At 38.1% G+C, this 17,906-nt stretch overlaps 3 protein-coding genes across 3 annotated transcripts in view; 2 read left to right on the forward strand and 1 right to left on the reverse strand.

Annotated features, from left to right (window-relative positions):
* Window positions 1–17,906, forward strand: part of LOC135085267 (uncharacterized) — a 198,835-nt gene that overhangs the window by 167,799 nt on the left and 13,130 nt on the right. The gene's annotated exons all lie outside the window — the stretch shown is intronic.
* On the reverse strand, window positions 9,799–11,720 carry LOC135085553 (RAD51-associated protein 1-like). The gene is made up of 2 exons (XM_063980331.1): window positions 11,067–11,720; window positions 9,799–10,575 (listed from the first exon to the last, which is right to left on the reverse strand). Exons 1-2 carry the CDS (start codon window positions 11,644–11,646, stop codon window positions 9,920–9,922), a joined length of 1,236 nt encoding a protein of 411 aa, XP_063836401.1. The 5' UTR covers window positions 11,647–11,720; the 3' UTR covers window positions 9,799–9,919.
* Window positions 11,999–14,332, forward strand: LOC135085528 (uncharacterized). The gene is made up of 2 exons (XM_063980310.1): window positions 11,999–12,274; window positions 12,763–14,332. The coding sequence occupies exons 1-2, from the start codon at window positions 12,103–12,105 to the stop codon at window positions 14,253–14,255; spliced, it is 1,665 nt and encodes a 554-aa protein (XP_063836380.1). The 5' UTR covers window positions 11,999–12,102; the 3' UTR covers window positions 14,256–14,332.

A 17,906-nucleotide genomic window follows, 5' to 3' on the forward strand; every position in this document is an offset into this window, starting at 1 on the left:
TTTGAGCTCTTATACCCATTCTGTGAATGGGTGAGCTAAGCATTCTTGCATTTGATACTAAAGTATCACTCATTTAATTAATGAAGTGACATCAAAACATAATTCAAAAGTTAAAACCTAATAAAAGGAATTATAAAAAACTGGTTAGCGGTTTACATTAATTAGGCCCGATCAAATTAGGTAGATAAATAACGCTACCAGTAATGGTGGTTATATTTGTAATTTTTCTTAGGAGAAGAGTGATTCATTAATGATGCCTTCTAGTTCATTCAAATAAGTACTAGTGGGTTGTTTAATTCTGGGGTTCCCTGTGTGGTTGTCTGCCTTCAGTTTCTGGTGTAGCCATTTGCTCGCTCTGAGCTCATTTTACCCTCATGTTGAGGAGAGGTGAGCATTTTTGCATTTGGCCGCTGATGCAGGTAAGTTTGCTCAGCCCACACCAAATAAGGCAGCCCCAAATTTTTCAAATTCAGTACCTAAAAAAAATGTTGTATGAGTTCTCAAGTAAGGCTGTTTATTGATTGACAGTCTTCCTCACCATAAAAACCTGGTCCACATTATGAAAATTTTTGAATAATATTTCCTCTTTCTAAATTTACTACCTGAGCGCTTGTCCTGGCAATGGGTACAGTCAGGGGTTTTTCCTGGGTGAGCCGAGTTGACCTTCCAATTCTGATGGTCACATGCCCTCTCTGAGCTGATTGAGCTGCTCTCTTGCAAGCTCCACAAGCTCTTTGCTTGTTGAAGACAGCTGAGCATTTTTGCATGTGGCTATCCATTCTGTGTGGATTTTCGTTTGTTTGAAATATGAAACCACTTGCGTGGTTGTTTTGGTCACTCATCTTACCAGTAAAGGTGGTTATATTTGTAATTTTTCTTAGGAGAAGAGTGATTCATTAATGATGCCTTCTAGTTCATTCAAATAAGTACTAGAGGGCTTCATTCTGGGGTTCCCTGTGTGGTTGTCTGCCTTTAGTTTCTGGTGTAGCCATTTGCTCGCTCTGAGCTCATTTTACCCTCATGTCGAGGAGAGCTGAGCATTTTTGCATTTGGCCGCTGATGCAAGTAAGTTTGCTCAGCACACACCAAAAAAGGCAGTTCCAAGTTTTTCAAATTCCATAATAAGTATGTTGTGTGAGTTCTCAAGTTAGGCTGTTTACTGATTGACAGTCTTTCTCACCATAAAAACCTGGTCCACATTATGAAAATTTTTGAAATATAGGAAACGGTGCGATTATATAATATGTCGTGGTCATGGGTATCATGGGAATAAATTGCATGGAAACTGAGTTGTTTCAAATTAATTTGAACTGCGTTTGCAGTTGGCTGCAGTCTTTAGAAATATGGTACTAGGATGCCTCCAGTTTGAAGTGTTGATACGCTATATGCTCGCTCTGAGCTCATTTTATTCTTCGTCTAGAAGAGAGCTGAGCATTTCTGCATGTAGCTGTTGATACACGTTTGTTTAGGTGCTTATTAAGCGCTCCAAATGATCAAGAGTTGGAAAATGCTTTTATAAACGTATCAGCATTGACTGGAAGTGGTTTTTATCAGTTTGTTGCAACATTTGTCGAGATTCAATGTTGTTGTTATAACTGTGGTTATTCCATACTTAGCGGCGCGCCGTGCCCGGCTTCGCACCGGTAGGTATATTTGAATAGGCCTATATTAATCAGGTTTTTTAAATATTCAATACTAAAATACAAATCTTTATTAGTGCCGATTGCCATATCGCTTCTCTGAATGGCGTCCGTCTGGAAACTTCAGATATTATTTATGATGATGGTGATTATTATGGCGGTATGTATTATGTATGCCCCGCGTGCGTGACACCCGCAAGTGTCCTTTTCATACAAGTAATTATTGTTTGCGTGGAATACGCACGCGGAGGGTGAGGGGACGCAGGCCATCCCGCGTGCGTGATGAAATCCACACGATATTAAAAACACCCTCAATACAAAGTTTTTAAGAGACTGCCTCGTCTGTTTAGTGTGACATTTGAGACGCCATAATGCTCGCTTTGAGCTCATTTCTATCCATTCTGCGAATGGGTGAGCTAAGCATTCTTGCATTTGACCGCCGAAGTAAAAGCACAGGTAAAATTGTTTATATTACAGCATGCCTTGTCAGAACTGTAAAATAAGGGGGTATTAATTTTTTTGGAACGCAGAATTGATTTGGGAAACCGGAATTTTACTTTTAAAATATAGATTCACTAACAATCACCAGGTGGGAGAGTTTTCGAAACTCGTCTGGGTGGGTACCACCCTCTTACTTATTTATGTATCAAGCGCCAATTGGACCTGGGTATCACCTGTATACGGATGACAGCACGTCTAGCGAAACTACGAGATCTTACGTAGTAATTGGTGCTATTTTGTATCAAAAATGGGATGTGCTGTCCGCTGTACTAACTCGGTTTGAGTTACTGGGTTAATTGCACAACCCAATACTGAATTACTGAGTTGGCGCGATTTGCTGTTACCCACGTCTGAACTAAGGTACGAGTTCGTAGCAGCAAACGGCGTAAGCGCCAATGGAATTGCAATGGTACGCCAATGGTTTCTATGTAGTATGAAATACAGACGGCGTGTCGCTACTCGCTAGCAACGGATGCTATTTCATAGATACTAGAAGCTTAGGCTGATTTTCATCACTTTAACCGGTGTGTACTTTGATAGACTGTTGACGTTTGTTAAAGTTAAATTAAGGTGGTGACAGGTCATACTCAATGCTGCTGTTACGAATTCATACCTTAGTGGTAGTTTTGATCTTAAGGGTAAGAGAGCCAGTGAAATTACGGGAATAAGGCATAACATCTTAGTCCTTAGCTCTTAGTAGGCGGCTGGAAAAGTCGCTTACGCTCTTCGGGCTCAAATAGACCTAAGCGACAATTTTTCCATCGCCTATTTTATAGAGCATAATTATTTGGGATATAATATCATCTATGTCCAATAGGGTAGTAAACGATAACAGACGAGCTAGCATTATAGGACGTAGCACACTTATCAAAAGGGATCGTAACCGTATCAACTCGAATTCGTTCTTCATACTGCAACCGCATCGTGACGTAAACGCCTCGCCTTGCGGTTGACAGCGTGTGATACGGTGTTGATCCCTTTCAGAGTTGATAAGTCTGCTTTGACCTTATAATCTCACGATAAAACCTTATCGATTTTATGCGACACACGCGATAAAATGTGGTTCGGTTAATAATCGTTTAGATTATGCTACAACGCATAATATTGCGTGGTTCATGCTAGCTCACACAATCTTGGTAGGAGGCTTCGCAAGCGACACTTGTGTCATGTGTGGTACATACAAGCCAGCAGTGAATATTTTAATTTATTTACATTATTTTTTTTTATTATTACACATAAATCGTCGCTTGCCTCTCTAACTGACGTAACTGACATTGTGCAAAATTTTCAGGCGATTAGACAGATGGATTCGTCTGGCGAAACTGATTAAGATGGTGTAGATAACTCAGTTTCGAAAAAAATGTCAGATACGTCAGTTAGAGAGGCAAGCGACGAAATATTTAGCCGATACATCTCCAATCCAAATAGTGTCTTAAATCCTCTTGAGGTTTGTCCAGACTCTACTGTTCTATACTAATCAGCCCCTCCCCACTCAAACGTAGACACTTTTTGTGTCCGAGACTTGTATGTGTCTAGTGAGACGACACTATAAACTCGTTTTGGACTAAAGTGTTAGGTTTAGGTCCGGACACAGCTACTCGGTGTGCCGTGTGTGCTACAGTGTCCGATCGCCTCTACCGAACACCACGATACAGTTTCTGTGTGAAGCTGTGTCAGTAAAAAGGTGTCTACGTTTGTGTCTTGTGGAGTACCAGTGATGTTTTATTTTCAATCAACACTTGGTGTCCGAGAACAAAGTATGTGTCTAGTGGACGACATAATTATAAACTAGTCTTGGATTAAAAAGTGTTCGATGTAGATTTTTTTCTTTAAAAAATCGGTTTAGGTCCGGACACGGCTACTCGGTGTGCCGTGTGTGCGACAGTGTCCGATCGCCTATACCGGACAAAGTGTAGGTCTCTATGATGTGCCGTGTAGGTGACACAAGGTGTCTAAGTTTGCATTAAAGGACGTAGCACACTTCTGTACCCCCAGTGAAAAGGGATCTAACTCGACTTAGATCAAAATTGACTTTATAACATAATGTGAATCTCTGAAAAATTAGCTATTTTTGTATCTAATCGGTATGTTTCTACGACGTATAGAAAAGAAAATAATTTTGTGCCAAATGATACAAGTAAGGCTTTGTGAACCAATTTTGAGTTTTCTTTCGTGTATATTGATACATGTCTACTTTTAACAAAGTGTACCGGAGGCTTCTTTCAATTTTTTATTGTGTCAAGAGGTACGACTCGTGTTACTACTTTTTACACGATTGAAGTTGTTCAGATTGAATTTGTGATTAACAATATAAGATGACTCATATTAATATACACAAAAAAAACTATGTATTGTTGGTTGGTGAAAAAGAATGTAACTTAATTTATATCACAAAAAGTAAAAGACAAATTATTATTTATTTTGTGTATAATGATTCAATTAGACTAATACCATTAACCACAAAAGTTTCGTACATGTGTAAAATGTTATCAGTTACTTAGATCAAAAACATTTGAAAATCGCAACTAATGATTTGGTTAATTATTTGGTGTAAAATGATATAACTTAGCCCAATTGTCAGATTAAAGGAAAACATAATGCGTAGTTTATAAATCAAAGAACTTTAGTTAATAGTTTTAATAAATAATGGTTAACATCTACTAGTAAAACATATAATTGAATTCATAGTGCCTAACGTTATCAATAAAAGTACTTAATAAGTGCATTATAGAATTTACAAGAGCTCCAACTACCAGAACTCTTTATAAACAAATCTCATCACCTTAGACAATAAATTGAACTGGGCGAGTCATGTCGAGAACAAAATAAAAATGGCCTGTATAGCATTCCATCAGTGCAAGAGACTCATTGGTAGTAGATGAGGTCTCAACCCAAAGATAACACTGGCTCTACACGTCGGTTATATGGCCCTCTTACACAAAATATTATAGATCACTTGTGTGGTGGCACAGAACACAACTATCAACAGCAAGATCAAAACTCCAAAGCCTGCAACGCCTAGTAAGCATAGCGGCCACTAGTTGTATGAGAACCACTCCATCGACATCACTTGAGTACCTTCTGAATCGCAGATCTTTAGACCTCATCATTCAGGAGGAAGCGCAAGCAGCCGCTCTAAGACTTAAAGGTAAGAACGGCATAAAGAAGTAAAACAAGGAGACAGGACATTCCACGATCCTGCACAAAACCCTAATAAAAGAAATACCTCTCACCGAGGCACCTATCGGCAGAATTCCCTGTGTTCACTCTTCGACTGAAGATATAATATCCAGCTTACAGCGGAAACGCAAGACTGCTCTGGAATCAATGAAGTTAGGATATTACACTGACGGCTCCAAAACCCAAAAAGGTACGGGAGCTGGTGTCTTCTCGAATTACCTAAATATACTAAGAATATCAACAACACTTGATAAACACAATACAATTTTCCAAGCAGATTGCAATCAGAGCAGCACAGGCGGTTGCAACCATAGACATCCGAGGTCTGAATATAAAAATAATCTCAGATAGTGCAAGCAATACAAAGCAACTTAATATACTACATTATAATACTTATATTGGAATGCCATGACGCGCTCCTAAGTCATTGCAGATGCAAATGGCGTTACCCTGCACTCCTGAAGTGGATCAAAGGACACAGTAACTCCTTGGGCAACGACGCAGCAGATGAACTGGCCAGAAGGGGATCGTACACGACGGTATTTGGTCCGGAACAATTATAATGCCGATACCATAAGCACAGATCAAGACCTGGCTGCGCTCCAAAATAGAAAAATAACACCACACAGAATGGAAAGATTGTGAAAGATGTAGGCAAACAAAAGATGCAGTTGTGGATATTATATCGAAAAAGTTAAAGACTCATAAGACTTAACAGGGACAACATCCGCAAGGTCCTAAGTGTAATAACAGGTATGTTAAACAAACACCTACACAGTATAGCTGTACAGACAGCCTGATGTGCAGAAGATGCATGGAGGCAGAAGAAAAACCACAGCACGTGCACAAGGAGTGCAGAAGCGTAGCAGATCAACAGGCTCAAATTCTCCAATCACCAGGGTCGCTGCAGAAGGCCTGTAGAGACCTAGATAGGCTGCTGCTACCTGGGGGGATCTGGAGCGGTTGGAATAGGAAGATCAAATAGCGCACAATGGTCTAATCAAAAGGTTAAGTGCAATATTCGATTGCCCTGCAAAACTAACTACGTAAGTCCTTATGAATGGATACTATGTATAAAGTAAATAATTATGTAAATGGCATGTGTTGCTGGACTTTATCTGCTTAGCTCGCAAGTATAACATGTCTTGTTAATCATGTCTCTATTGATTTAAGAAGATTCCCGTCTTAGGCAGTTCGATTTTTTCAAGTTATTTATGATTTAAGAAGAGGCTGACAAGGGTGGCTAAATATCTTGCGCTGCTTCTTCTCAGCACTAACCTATTTATGTCCCAAAATAAAAGTAGGGTTCAAGTGATACTAGGACGTGTTAAAGGGCTTTTTAAAAGCCTCTTTGTTGAAAACAAATGCATTTTATGACTTTACTTTTATATTATCCTTCTGTAGCCAAAAAGCAATCAATATAGCTTGACATCATCATCTTTGGTCCAGAGTTTGATTCCCAATAAGGTAATTGTAGAAAACAAACTTTTCTCTGTCTCCTGTTTAATTAGTTGATGTGAAACCATTGTTGTTTCTGGTCTTTATTACCCAATTGCTTCAACTAATACTTACTTTAAAATAGGAGATAATGTATGTGATTTAGGCCGATATCATTCATGGTATATGGTGTAATAATTAATAAAATAGTAGTTTCAGATCAGAATAAACATTTAAGGAGTAAATAATTAGAATCCACTCTAAAATTCTAGCCTTATTCCTTTACAATCGCCACTTATATCACTTTACACATAATTATTAGGATACTTAGATCGCTATTATGTTAGTTAGATCAGTTTACACATTTTTTTTCTCATCACAAAATTGGTGTATATTGATATAAGTAGAAATTTTTGGACGATTTACCCTAAATAACCTGAAATAATGATTCCTCATAGTGTAATTACTAATGTTTGTTTTACAACTTTTTCTAAAATTAAAGAAACAAAAAAATATCAACAGAAATGGCGTAAAATGTATCACTTTACACTTGTTAGCGGGTGGTCAATTCAGTGTGGTGTAAAATGATTTATGTCCCATTACATCACTTTACACGAATGTAAAGTTGCCGTGCATGGCGATATAACTGGGTTTTTATTTAATTACGAAAAAACTACATGCTATATTTCCCAAACTGGCACACTGCCTAATTATATCTAACATTACCTTTCACCTAAAAAATATTTCACCAAGTTATTTCTAATAGCGACGAAGCAGGATTTTTTTTAACTTCAAATGCGATTTCCCAAAAATCACCATTTTCGACTTAACTCCGTTTTCACTGGGGGTACAGACTTATCGACACGGAAACGGATCGTATTTATCAACTCGAGGCGGTCAGTATTATTTGTATGAAACGCCTCGACCGCGGTTGACAGCGCGGCGAAGGGCGATTCATATTGATCCGTTTCTGGGTTGATAAATGTGCTATGGCCTTTAGGCTTATAATTATTACTTTATGAACTTCAGTTTCTTAATAAAAATTGTAAGGAGAGATTAATTCAGTTTCTAAGTAATATAATAAAACCATCAATCTTCTACAAAAGCAACTGTTTTATTCCCAGCTCTCGTTCCCACCGCTGCAACTCCTGTGTAGCCAGGATCTACAGCTTGACCGCCAATAATCCAAATATTGAAGGTCAAGTTTGTCCCGGGGGAAAGTTAAACTGTCATTGGACCCTGTTGAATATGTAAAATGAGGTTTTTTGTTATCCAGCCTTTTGCAATGGTAGGTAGTTGATGTGATGGACAGTTGGTACATTTGTGGTATTATATCATAAATTAATTAAAATTTATTTAATAATTTTTATTTTTATTTACCTAATAAGTACGTAGATTAGTAAAGTTGTTGTACTTAAGGGTGTATATTAAGAACACTTTTGTATTTTTTGTAAAAAAAAGTAAAAAATCTCTTATATTTAATGAAACTTATAATAATAATTATAATAAATGAAACTTAGAATAATAATCTTGTAATAAATTATGTTCTTAAAAATATAATAAACAAATAATAATTATCATTTTGTTTTCTTTTTCCTATATCTCATAATAGCTTTGCCTGCGACTTCATTGATTGGACTAAAATATTTAACTATCGTTCGTTTCAGCCAAATGACGTCCACTGCTGGACAAAAGCCTCCTCCAAGGTTTTCCACAATGCACGGTCCTGCGCTGCCCGCATCCAGGCTCTTCCCGCAACCTTTACCAGATCGTCGGTCCACCTAGTAGGAGGCCTGCCCACATATTTTTTTAAAATAAATCAAAGCCTTATGATTATTTGATGTAACAATCAAAGCGTAGATTTTACATAGTTTATGAAGATAGTCAAAAAATATAGAAAATAAGGTGAAAGCTTAAGTAAAGATATTTCTTCCAGTCGACTATGGTGACCAGGATATAACTGGTAGGTAAGTACGTATACTAAGTAAGGTAATACAATGTGTAGGAGGTATCGATAAATCTTAGGTAATCACAAGGTGGACCAAATCACAAAGGTAGCAGGAAGGCGCTGGATGCAGGCCGCTACCAACCGGGATGTGGAAATCATTGGGGGAGGCCTATGTTCAGCAGTGGACGTCCTGTGGCTGCAATGATGATAATGATGATGAAAACACGTTTATTTTACTTAACCACTACCTATAAGAGTAGGCGCACACCGTTGATTTTTCGTCGGCCGATAGTTTAGTCGGGCAGTTGATCAGTATGGGCATGTATGGGAGTGCGCACACTACGCCGATTCGATTTGGCCGATTCTTCATACAATTTGAAATCGGGCACAACTATCAGCCAACTAAAAATCAACGGTGTGCGCCTACTCTAACCTAAGATAAACGTAATCATACGTAAATCATTGATCTTAAAGGTGATACTGTGGGTTCGATTCCCACGAAGAATGTTACTAGGTATTTAAAATCTAAATTATTTTACAGAATGCATGCAATATTAACTAACTACTATAGTTCTAGAGGTTAAATCAGTCAGTGCCTGGGGTATGGGAGCGGCATGGGAGGGGGGACATTGAATTTGACAGAGCACTATTATACAGCATAATATCTGAAATTTTGTTGAAGTTTAACATTATTTACGTGTCGCTCGTTTAGGCGCGATTGGTCCAATTCGCAATGAGGGCTATCGTTTTTATACTTAACAGTTGGCACCCCTGGCGATTGACAGGACCTTACTCTACAGTGGCTCCATCTTGATGAGTACAAATGCGATAGTCATCCTACCATTTTAGCGCTCACCAGTTGGTGCCACTGTCTTCGCTACTAGCAAGTGACAGGACCTTACTCTACAGTGCAGTGGCGCAAACTGGTGAGCGCTAAAACGATAGCCCTCATTGGTCCAATCGTGAAAAATTTACATATTTGCGATTAGTCCAATTCGCAATTGGACTAATCGTCGCTCCCAGCACTGACTGACCTCTAGTGCATGGCTCAATACTCTACACCTGTAGATAAATAAAATATTTTTTTTTTTAAACTTAAACCTCTTTTATTTCATTAGAATTTACACTTCTGAACCTGTGTGCTTACATTTATCACCATCAATAATTTTATTGGAACTTTCTATTAAAGACACAATAAACAAAAATCGTTAATTTATCTCTGCTTGACTTTTATCCTTCCAGTATACCTTTCATCAGTGAAATTTTCGTACACCAACTCAGGTGTTTCTGGTCTTTCCGTCAGCGCTCGCTGGAAGCTTTGCAAAATGCTTTGTTTTTCCAGAAACAGTTTGTCTCTTCTAGAATTTTTCGAAATTGCTGCTAGCGTGGTGCTCACCCACGCTTCATAGTACGGTTTTGTGTGCCTGTTAATGCTTGAGGGTGCCCATTTAGCTACTTCTGTGGGTGGTGACCTAGCTTTGACTGAAAGAACTGGGGAGGCAATCCGCCGGGATCTTTTTTCCTTCTTCCGTCTCTCTTTCCTCTTCAGAGGCTTTTCTTTTATGCTTTCTTTACTCAGTGTAATCTTCTTCAAATTCACACTACCCTCGGTTAAATTTTTAGAGTTCCTCACCGTTTCGTTTGGTATTTTTAGTAACAACGTTGGCTTATTCTTCTTCTGATCTACAAAAGTGACTGCTTTGTATACTTTCGTATCGTTCTTCGAAGCGATCGTTCTGATGATGGGTTTTCGTTGGATTGTGTCCTTCTTTTCTTGTTTAGGATTATTTGTAGTTACTGATTGTTTAGATTCGTTGGACTCGTCGGATTTTTCTTTGGGAACGTCACTGGGCTTTTTGGGAGGTCGATCTGGTGGGAAAGGAGTTAGAACATTATTATTTATAAGTATATCGGCACGGGAGGGTGTTTTTGTAACGTCATACGTCAGCGAGACTTCAGATTTGTATGCTCTGTCACGTCATAAATGTAAATGTCACCCCTCCCATGCCGCTCCCATACCTCAGGTACTGACTTAATTAAGCGCTAGATCTAAGGACGTAGTAAATTTTTTGACTGAATATCCTCTAGTCCGGTCGCCGAGCACGTAGCAACAATAATTACGCGCGAGCGATAAGGATGGGTAGCTTGGGGTCATTGGACGAAATTCTACGTGCTCGGCGATCGGGCTTTAGATCCTATTACTAAGTTACGTTTAATTAATACAATAGAACTGTCAGAATAGCTACCTTTAAAATACATTAATCAGTTACAGTAAGTTCAATCTACAGTCATAACTTTGGTTCGAGTTTTTAGCATAAGTAGTTTTATAGTACAAAATAATTAATAGTGATTCAGCTTACCATTTTTAACTTCTGTAACTGTTGGTTTGATATTATTTCCTACTTTCAATAGTTCTTCCTTCTTCATAACATTAGGAATAACTTGTAGAGGGCTCTTCTTCAAAGTATATTTCTCTCTAATTTTACGTTTATCATCAGCTATTTTATTCACATCTGTATCAGGTTTCTTTACATTCTCTTTTGAGATAAGGTTTTCTGTAGGTCTACTTTTGGTTTCCTCTTTCTTCACGATCACGGTAAGCTTAGGTTTCTCTACTTTTATTATTTTGCGATCAGAATCCCCTCTATCTGGATGAACCTTCACGTCATTTGCAACTGCATTTATTGCTTTTATAGGTAGCCTTTCGGCTTTCTTCAAGTCTCCCCTGTCTGGGTATATTTTACTATCATTTGTTATAGAAAAAACTACTTTCTTAGCTTGTTTTTCGCCTTTCTTTGGGTCCAATTTGTCCTGTGGAACTTTACCATCGTTAGTGTCAAAATCAAATACTCTTTTAACTGGTTTCTCTGCCTTTTTTATATCCCTTTTCTCCTGTTTTCTGTCTGTCTGTTCTGTTTTCTTAAAATTTCTCTTATCCATGCCAAAAAATTTAATTCACTGAAAATTTTAACCTAATTTTGAATGACATTTCAAGTCAGTGCCATCTTGATTTATTTGATTTACTTTTTTGTTTGGCAAAATGTTTTGTAGGAGTCAGTTGATTTACAGGTTGGATATCAGATTATGTTTTTATTTCTAGGTTCCCAAAAATATAGATACTTCTGAAATAGCGTCGATTTCTTTCTTTAGTGCTTAGGCTTTAACCTAGAAAGGTTCTCAACGCTTGCAGTTCCAAAAATGTGTAATTTAGTAAAACCAAAGACAAAAATAAAACCTCCTCTAACTTGAACCATTACTTTTCCCTTCCCATCACCCCACTGTCACTCACAAACGTCACCCACCCATTTTCGACATAACCGAAGAAAAATTATGTAACAAAAAATTATAAAAACAAAAATGTATTAAACATCGTCCATTCAGTAGACTTAGCTCATCATGGAAACAAAATCCAGTGTGGTGAAGTCTAAGTCTTCGAACAGCGCGAAAACCTCGCGCTCTGAGCATCATAATAAGAAAAGTCGAAGCAACGCAGAGTTCCAGCCACATGCGTTGAAGAAAAGAGGGGTATACGTGGAGAAGAAGACGATTAAGGCCATCAATGAGCTGGGTAAGTTGCTGGCACTTGGGTTGTTTAAACGTGAGCTTGCGGGTTCGAATCCCGCTGGTGGCTAAGGTAAGATCAGCCGATGTCAGTCCACTGCTGGACTTAAGCCTCTCTCAAAGAAGGGCGTAGAGCAAAATCTCTTGCTGTCCTGACCCTGTTCATCTGTTAATTATTCTCTAATTTAATTTCCTTGTGGGTCCTATGACAGTTTATCTTTTCCCCGGGACAAACTTGACCTTCACTGGTTGGGTTTTTATTGGCGGTCAAGTTATAGATCCTGAGTACACAGGAGTTGCAGCGGCGGGAACGAGAGGTGGGAATAGTTCCGTAAGACGCTACCTATACCTCCTGCAAACTTTGTTTAATTTATAAAATGGTGATTGGTTTACTTGAAATAATTAAAGATAATCACATTCTACTTACTTGACCCAGGTGGGTAGGTACATTTATTACCGTTTCACTATGACATTACCTTAAATTTTGTATTCCAGTGACAAACCAAGTCCAAGAGAGACCTATAAAAGCTCCACCTAGACCACGACCCGGCAACAAGAAGTTTCTAGCTTCAGTTCTGACCATTCTATCCAAATCCACCACTGGTACCCAATACCCTGATGCTAACGATCCTCTATGCAAGAAGAAGGTAAGAAGACACAATAATGTTAGACGAAGAACTGATAATTTGACAAATGACGACTTAAAAGAAGCTAGACCTAAAAGAAAAACTAAATTTAGATCTAAAGCACTGAACGATGAAGTAGACAAAGAAATAAAACAAGAACAAGTGGTCGTTTTACAATCGAAGAAGGACATAATTCAGACGCCTTCGATATACTCTGAAAACGACTCATTCAACTGGTCCAATTTGCCTGTACTAGTCAAGAAAGGTCAGCAGAATAAAGATGCTATAGAACAAAACATTAGTGAAGTAGCATCAGTTTTAGCAAGAGAAATAATGGAAGGACGGAAAAGCAGAAAGGATAAGAGGGTCAGGATTGATGACCCAACGACTCTAGTGGCTGAGAATAAAAAAGAGCCGACACAAGAAGCTACCAATGAGAAAGACAAAGGACTTTATAATTTCTTTGTAGATCTTCTAGAAACAACAATCAGTGTTTATAATGTAAAGGCAGAGTATGATAAAGCGCCGAACCCTCCCAGCGATGCGAGCTCCACTAAAATTCCACTAGAAATTGACGAGTCAGTGGCCAAAAAACTCAACGTTAGGTGCCCTGAGAAAACTGAGACATCACAGCCTTCGAATCAGTTCTACTGCCTGAAAGACCTAGAATTTGATCAAGGTTACTCATCGCCCCAACGCGAGGTGCCATTGAAATGTCCAAGAAAGAAGAAATTCCACGCCGAATCGTTCTCCTTCTTGAGAAAGCCGACGACGAAGAAATTGAAAACGCAAAGTGTAGTAGAAACGAAGAAGACGTCCTCCAGAAAGGAAAAGAAAAAAACACTGCTCAATTTATTCAAAGAGCAGCTAAGAATGGACGATGACGTATTTGAGGAACCACAAAACTTGTACCAAGCTTTGCAGGTTATAGCACAGAATAAACGTAGATGCCAGAAGACTATACACTTCGAAGATTCTCACAGAAAACATAAAGATTTCGGCTTTCCCGAATGCATGTTTAAAAGAAGAAAAGTTATATCTCCGAGTACGAAATCTACTAAGAATAAAAGCAAACCTGTGCCTTATACGCCTTCAGTTACGGGGAAATACTCCGAAGTTAGTTCAAAAAGGAAGAAGGTAGATTATAATACTGATTTGGAAGATTCTTACCACTCTTTAGAAGTGTATGGGTATGATTACGAGAATCCTGCATCGAGGAAAATCACGAACCGAGATAAGCAATTACTGTTTACATACCATTCTACTCCCTCAATGAGTGCACATGGTTTAGGGTCAAAAGATCTGTTAGATTTCACCGAAAGCGACAGTTTATTTTTCAACGAATATTGCAGGACTCCGTGAAAATTATAATTATACTAATTGAGTATACACAAAAAAACAAAATTTTAATAACGTTTTTGAAATAAATGATAACAGAAGATGATGATTTTTCTTATAGATGGATAGACTCAAATAACAGACAAAAAGCAACGTAAAAGCTGTGTAAAAGTCTCCAATAAGTTGAGGTAGCAAGTCTCCAATAAGTAAGTTGAGGTAGCGGCAGGCACGACACGCAAGACGCGTTATTGTGACGGTCAAACGTCAACGAGACTTCAAATCTCCATAATTGTATGCTCTGTCACGTCATAAGTCATTGTCGTGACGCTCCCATACCTAAGGCATTGACTCAGTTAAGCGCTCTATACCTTTAGGTATTACTTAATCTACCTTACTAAATCTATCTATATATATAAAAATGAAACCCGTTTTCCGTTGTCACGACATCACATGAAAACGGCTTGACCGATTTGGCTGATTTTTTTTTGTAGTTTTCTAATACTCTGTACAAGGTTTTTACGGAAAAAAATATAAAGAAAATCTCTACGCTAAGGCGGTACGAAGTTCGCCGGGTCAGCTAGTAATATTATAAATGCGAAAGTAACTCTGTCTGTCTTGCTTTCACGCTTAAGCCACTGAACCGATTTTGTAGAAATTTGGCATGGAGATAGTTTGAGTCTCGGGAAAGGACATAGGATAGTTTTTATCCCGGTTTTCGAAACAGGGACACGCGCGATAGTTTTTCTGTGACAGACAAAATTCCAAGCGGGCGAACCCGCGGGCGGAAAGCTAGTAGGGTACATAAATAGAACCTTACAGTTTTATTTTATTGCTCCACTACAAAACCGAATCCAACAGTTGGCAGGCAAATCACACTTGGCAACAATCAACAATACATCTATAGTTTAGGAAATTGGATGAGTGCCAGTATTTCAAATTCATAGCTCGTGGCTGCTTCAAGGTCAAGTCTACTACGTTGGCGACAGTTTGTGACTTTGAACTACCTACTGTTGATTGTGAATGAAAAACCCGTGACTTTTACCTTTTAGTCTAGCTAGTGGGAACTGGTCTGCCCATACTACGTCTTCTGGTATAGCGTCAAATAATGCTTAACAGCCAAAGTGGCCAAAAAGATGCCAACACACAACCTTATTCCAATTATTGTTACAAAAACGTGTTGCGAACTTTTTGGCTACTTTAAGTGTCACAAACTATTTGATGCTGACTGTACTTAAGTACATAACAGGTTGCCGTGATTTTCCCAAGACTGCCTTAGCCCTAAGAATACCTACTTTATTGGATGACATCCCATCTCGAACATTGATTCTTCCAGTGACTTGGCCCACTTTTATCTTGCTCCACGGGCCACATCGCACGGAAGTCGGAAGACTCCATTGAGTTATAATGTACTACGTACTAGAGAAGACATGTCAACTAGACTGTTTCTGGCACGCAAACAGGTCCATGGACCGAAATTCAATTAGTATGTGCTCAGCGGTTGCTGTGACAACACGCTTGAGTGCAGTTTTGTTTTTTGAAATATGCCATCCTATAGACGAAAATACTGTTCAAATAACTCCAGATACATATTAAGTAAAAATCAAGAAATGACTTTTTACCATTAAGTTGTACATTTATGCACTTTAAAACACTAATTTAATTTTAATTTGTTAATTATAAGGCGTCACCGCGGCGGCAGCCATTTTACGAATATTTCAAAGAATAAAAATCGCAGACTTGACACTGACGCATAAATTAGTATACGAAAGGAAGGTTAAATACAGCAATAAAAAGATTTTTTTAAAGATTATAAGCACTTTGTATTGCACAAATTACTAATAGTCCCGTCCAGCCCCTTGTGTTAAGCTAAATAAGCTTGGGTTACGGGTGGGCTCACACAATAGTCGTGCGGCATCATGGATCAAACTTGTTTGAATCTCACTGCTGTTGTTCGTATGCGACTGGTTAGTTAGTAAATCACCCTAATTATTGACACCTAGCTCACGAGATAGGCTAAAATTATAATAATTGTACAGTGTGTCTGGTCACCAGTGTCCGACCCGTTAGGTCGCAATAATATGATCAATTTAATCGACAAATCCAGTATTAAAAAATTACAGCTATTTTAATTTTTTTAGTTTCTGAGTCCGGATGGATTCATTTATTTACCAAATCTACCGATGTACAGGACCTATGAGTATAAAAGTGATTCGTTCGACAGCTGAAAAAGTAAGCGATACGTTGTCATCAAAAGCTTCCATTTAAATTTCTTAGAAACACTTGAACGTAAAAATAAAAAAAAATAAAACCGACTCCAAAAAACCTACACTAAAACGTAGAAAAATAATTACTAATTACCTACTTATTTATTAGGACGAATTATTAATATTTATGTAGGTATACCATGATTGATACTTCTGGAGTCGGTGCCAAGATTATGAAACATGTAAAGTTTGCCTGCACCGACTCCAAAAGTATCAATCATGGTATACCTACATAAATATTAATAATTCGTCCTAATAAATAAGTAGGTAATTAGTAATTATTTTTCTACGTTTTAGTGTAGGTTTTTTGGAGTCGGTTTTATTTTTTTTTATAAAATTTTACTTATTTCTTGCTTTTTAGTTAACTAATTATTACCTTGATGTTACCACTGAAGGTAGGCAGTACACTGAGACCAAAAAAAATTGGTTCATAATCGGCGGAGATATTGCGTATAAAAAAGTTCATCCCCAATTTTCCACCCTTGGGGGTGAAATATTTTCTTCAAATTCGCATGAAACCACCCTTTTGATAATACCTATTCAACAAAAAAATAATCGTTCAAATTGGTTTATAATCGGCGGAGATAGTGCGTATAAAAAAGTTCATCCCCAATTTTCCACCCTTGGGGGTTGTTTTTTTTATTATTAAATTTAAATGGGACCACCCTTGAGGTATTACCTATACGCCGAAAAAAGATTTGTTCAAATCGGTTCATAATTGGCGGAGTTATCGCGTAACAAACATAGAAAAAAAAAAACATACGGGTCGAATTGAGAACCTCCTCCTTTTTTGAAGTCTGTTGAAAATGATGCTTCTTTTTAGATTTTTCAATGTTACAAAAAACTAGAAAGTTTTACATTTTTAGATGCACTAAGTCATTACCTAAAAACTGATATACCTTGGCTTTAAATCAACTAGTCTAGGTGCTAGCTACACAGGAGACGCAGCGGTGAAAAGGAGAGGCGGGAATAGTCCCGTAACTTCTACCTCACAGCTATTATACGTGTACTCAACCACTGAGATAGTTAACAATAGAGACAATAAAATAACTGAAAGTTTCTGACCTTCAGTTATTTTATTGGTTCTGGAATGAAGGCGTGGGTCATCCCTAGCTTTGTTCCTACCGTGACGAGTGGGAATTTTTCTAAAATCTCAAGATAGACTGACTGAAGATAGCAGGAAGACGATGGGTGCAGGCCACTATCAACTGGGCGATGTGGAAATCATTAGAGGAGGCCTTTGTTCAGCAGTGGACGTCCAGTAGCTAAAATGATGATGACGATGTTTCCTTACAGTATCCAATTCAATAGGCAGAAACTAAACGTAAACGAAGTGTCGCCTCTGTAATGGTATCATTATCTATAACTCATAATATTTCGTGCGCTGTTGAATGACAGTTTTAAACTAGAG

Source organism: Ostrinia nubilalis, chromosome 28 (assembly GCF_963855985.1).
Source record: "Ostrinia nubilalis chromosome 28, ilOstNubi1.1, whole genome shotgun sequence".
Classification (NCBI taxonomy): domain Eukaryota; kingdom Metazoa; phylum Arthropoda; class Insecta; order Lepidoptera; family Crambidae; genus Ostrinia; species Ostrinia nubilalis.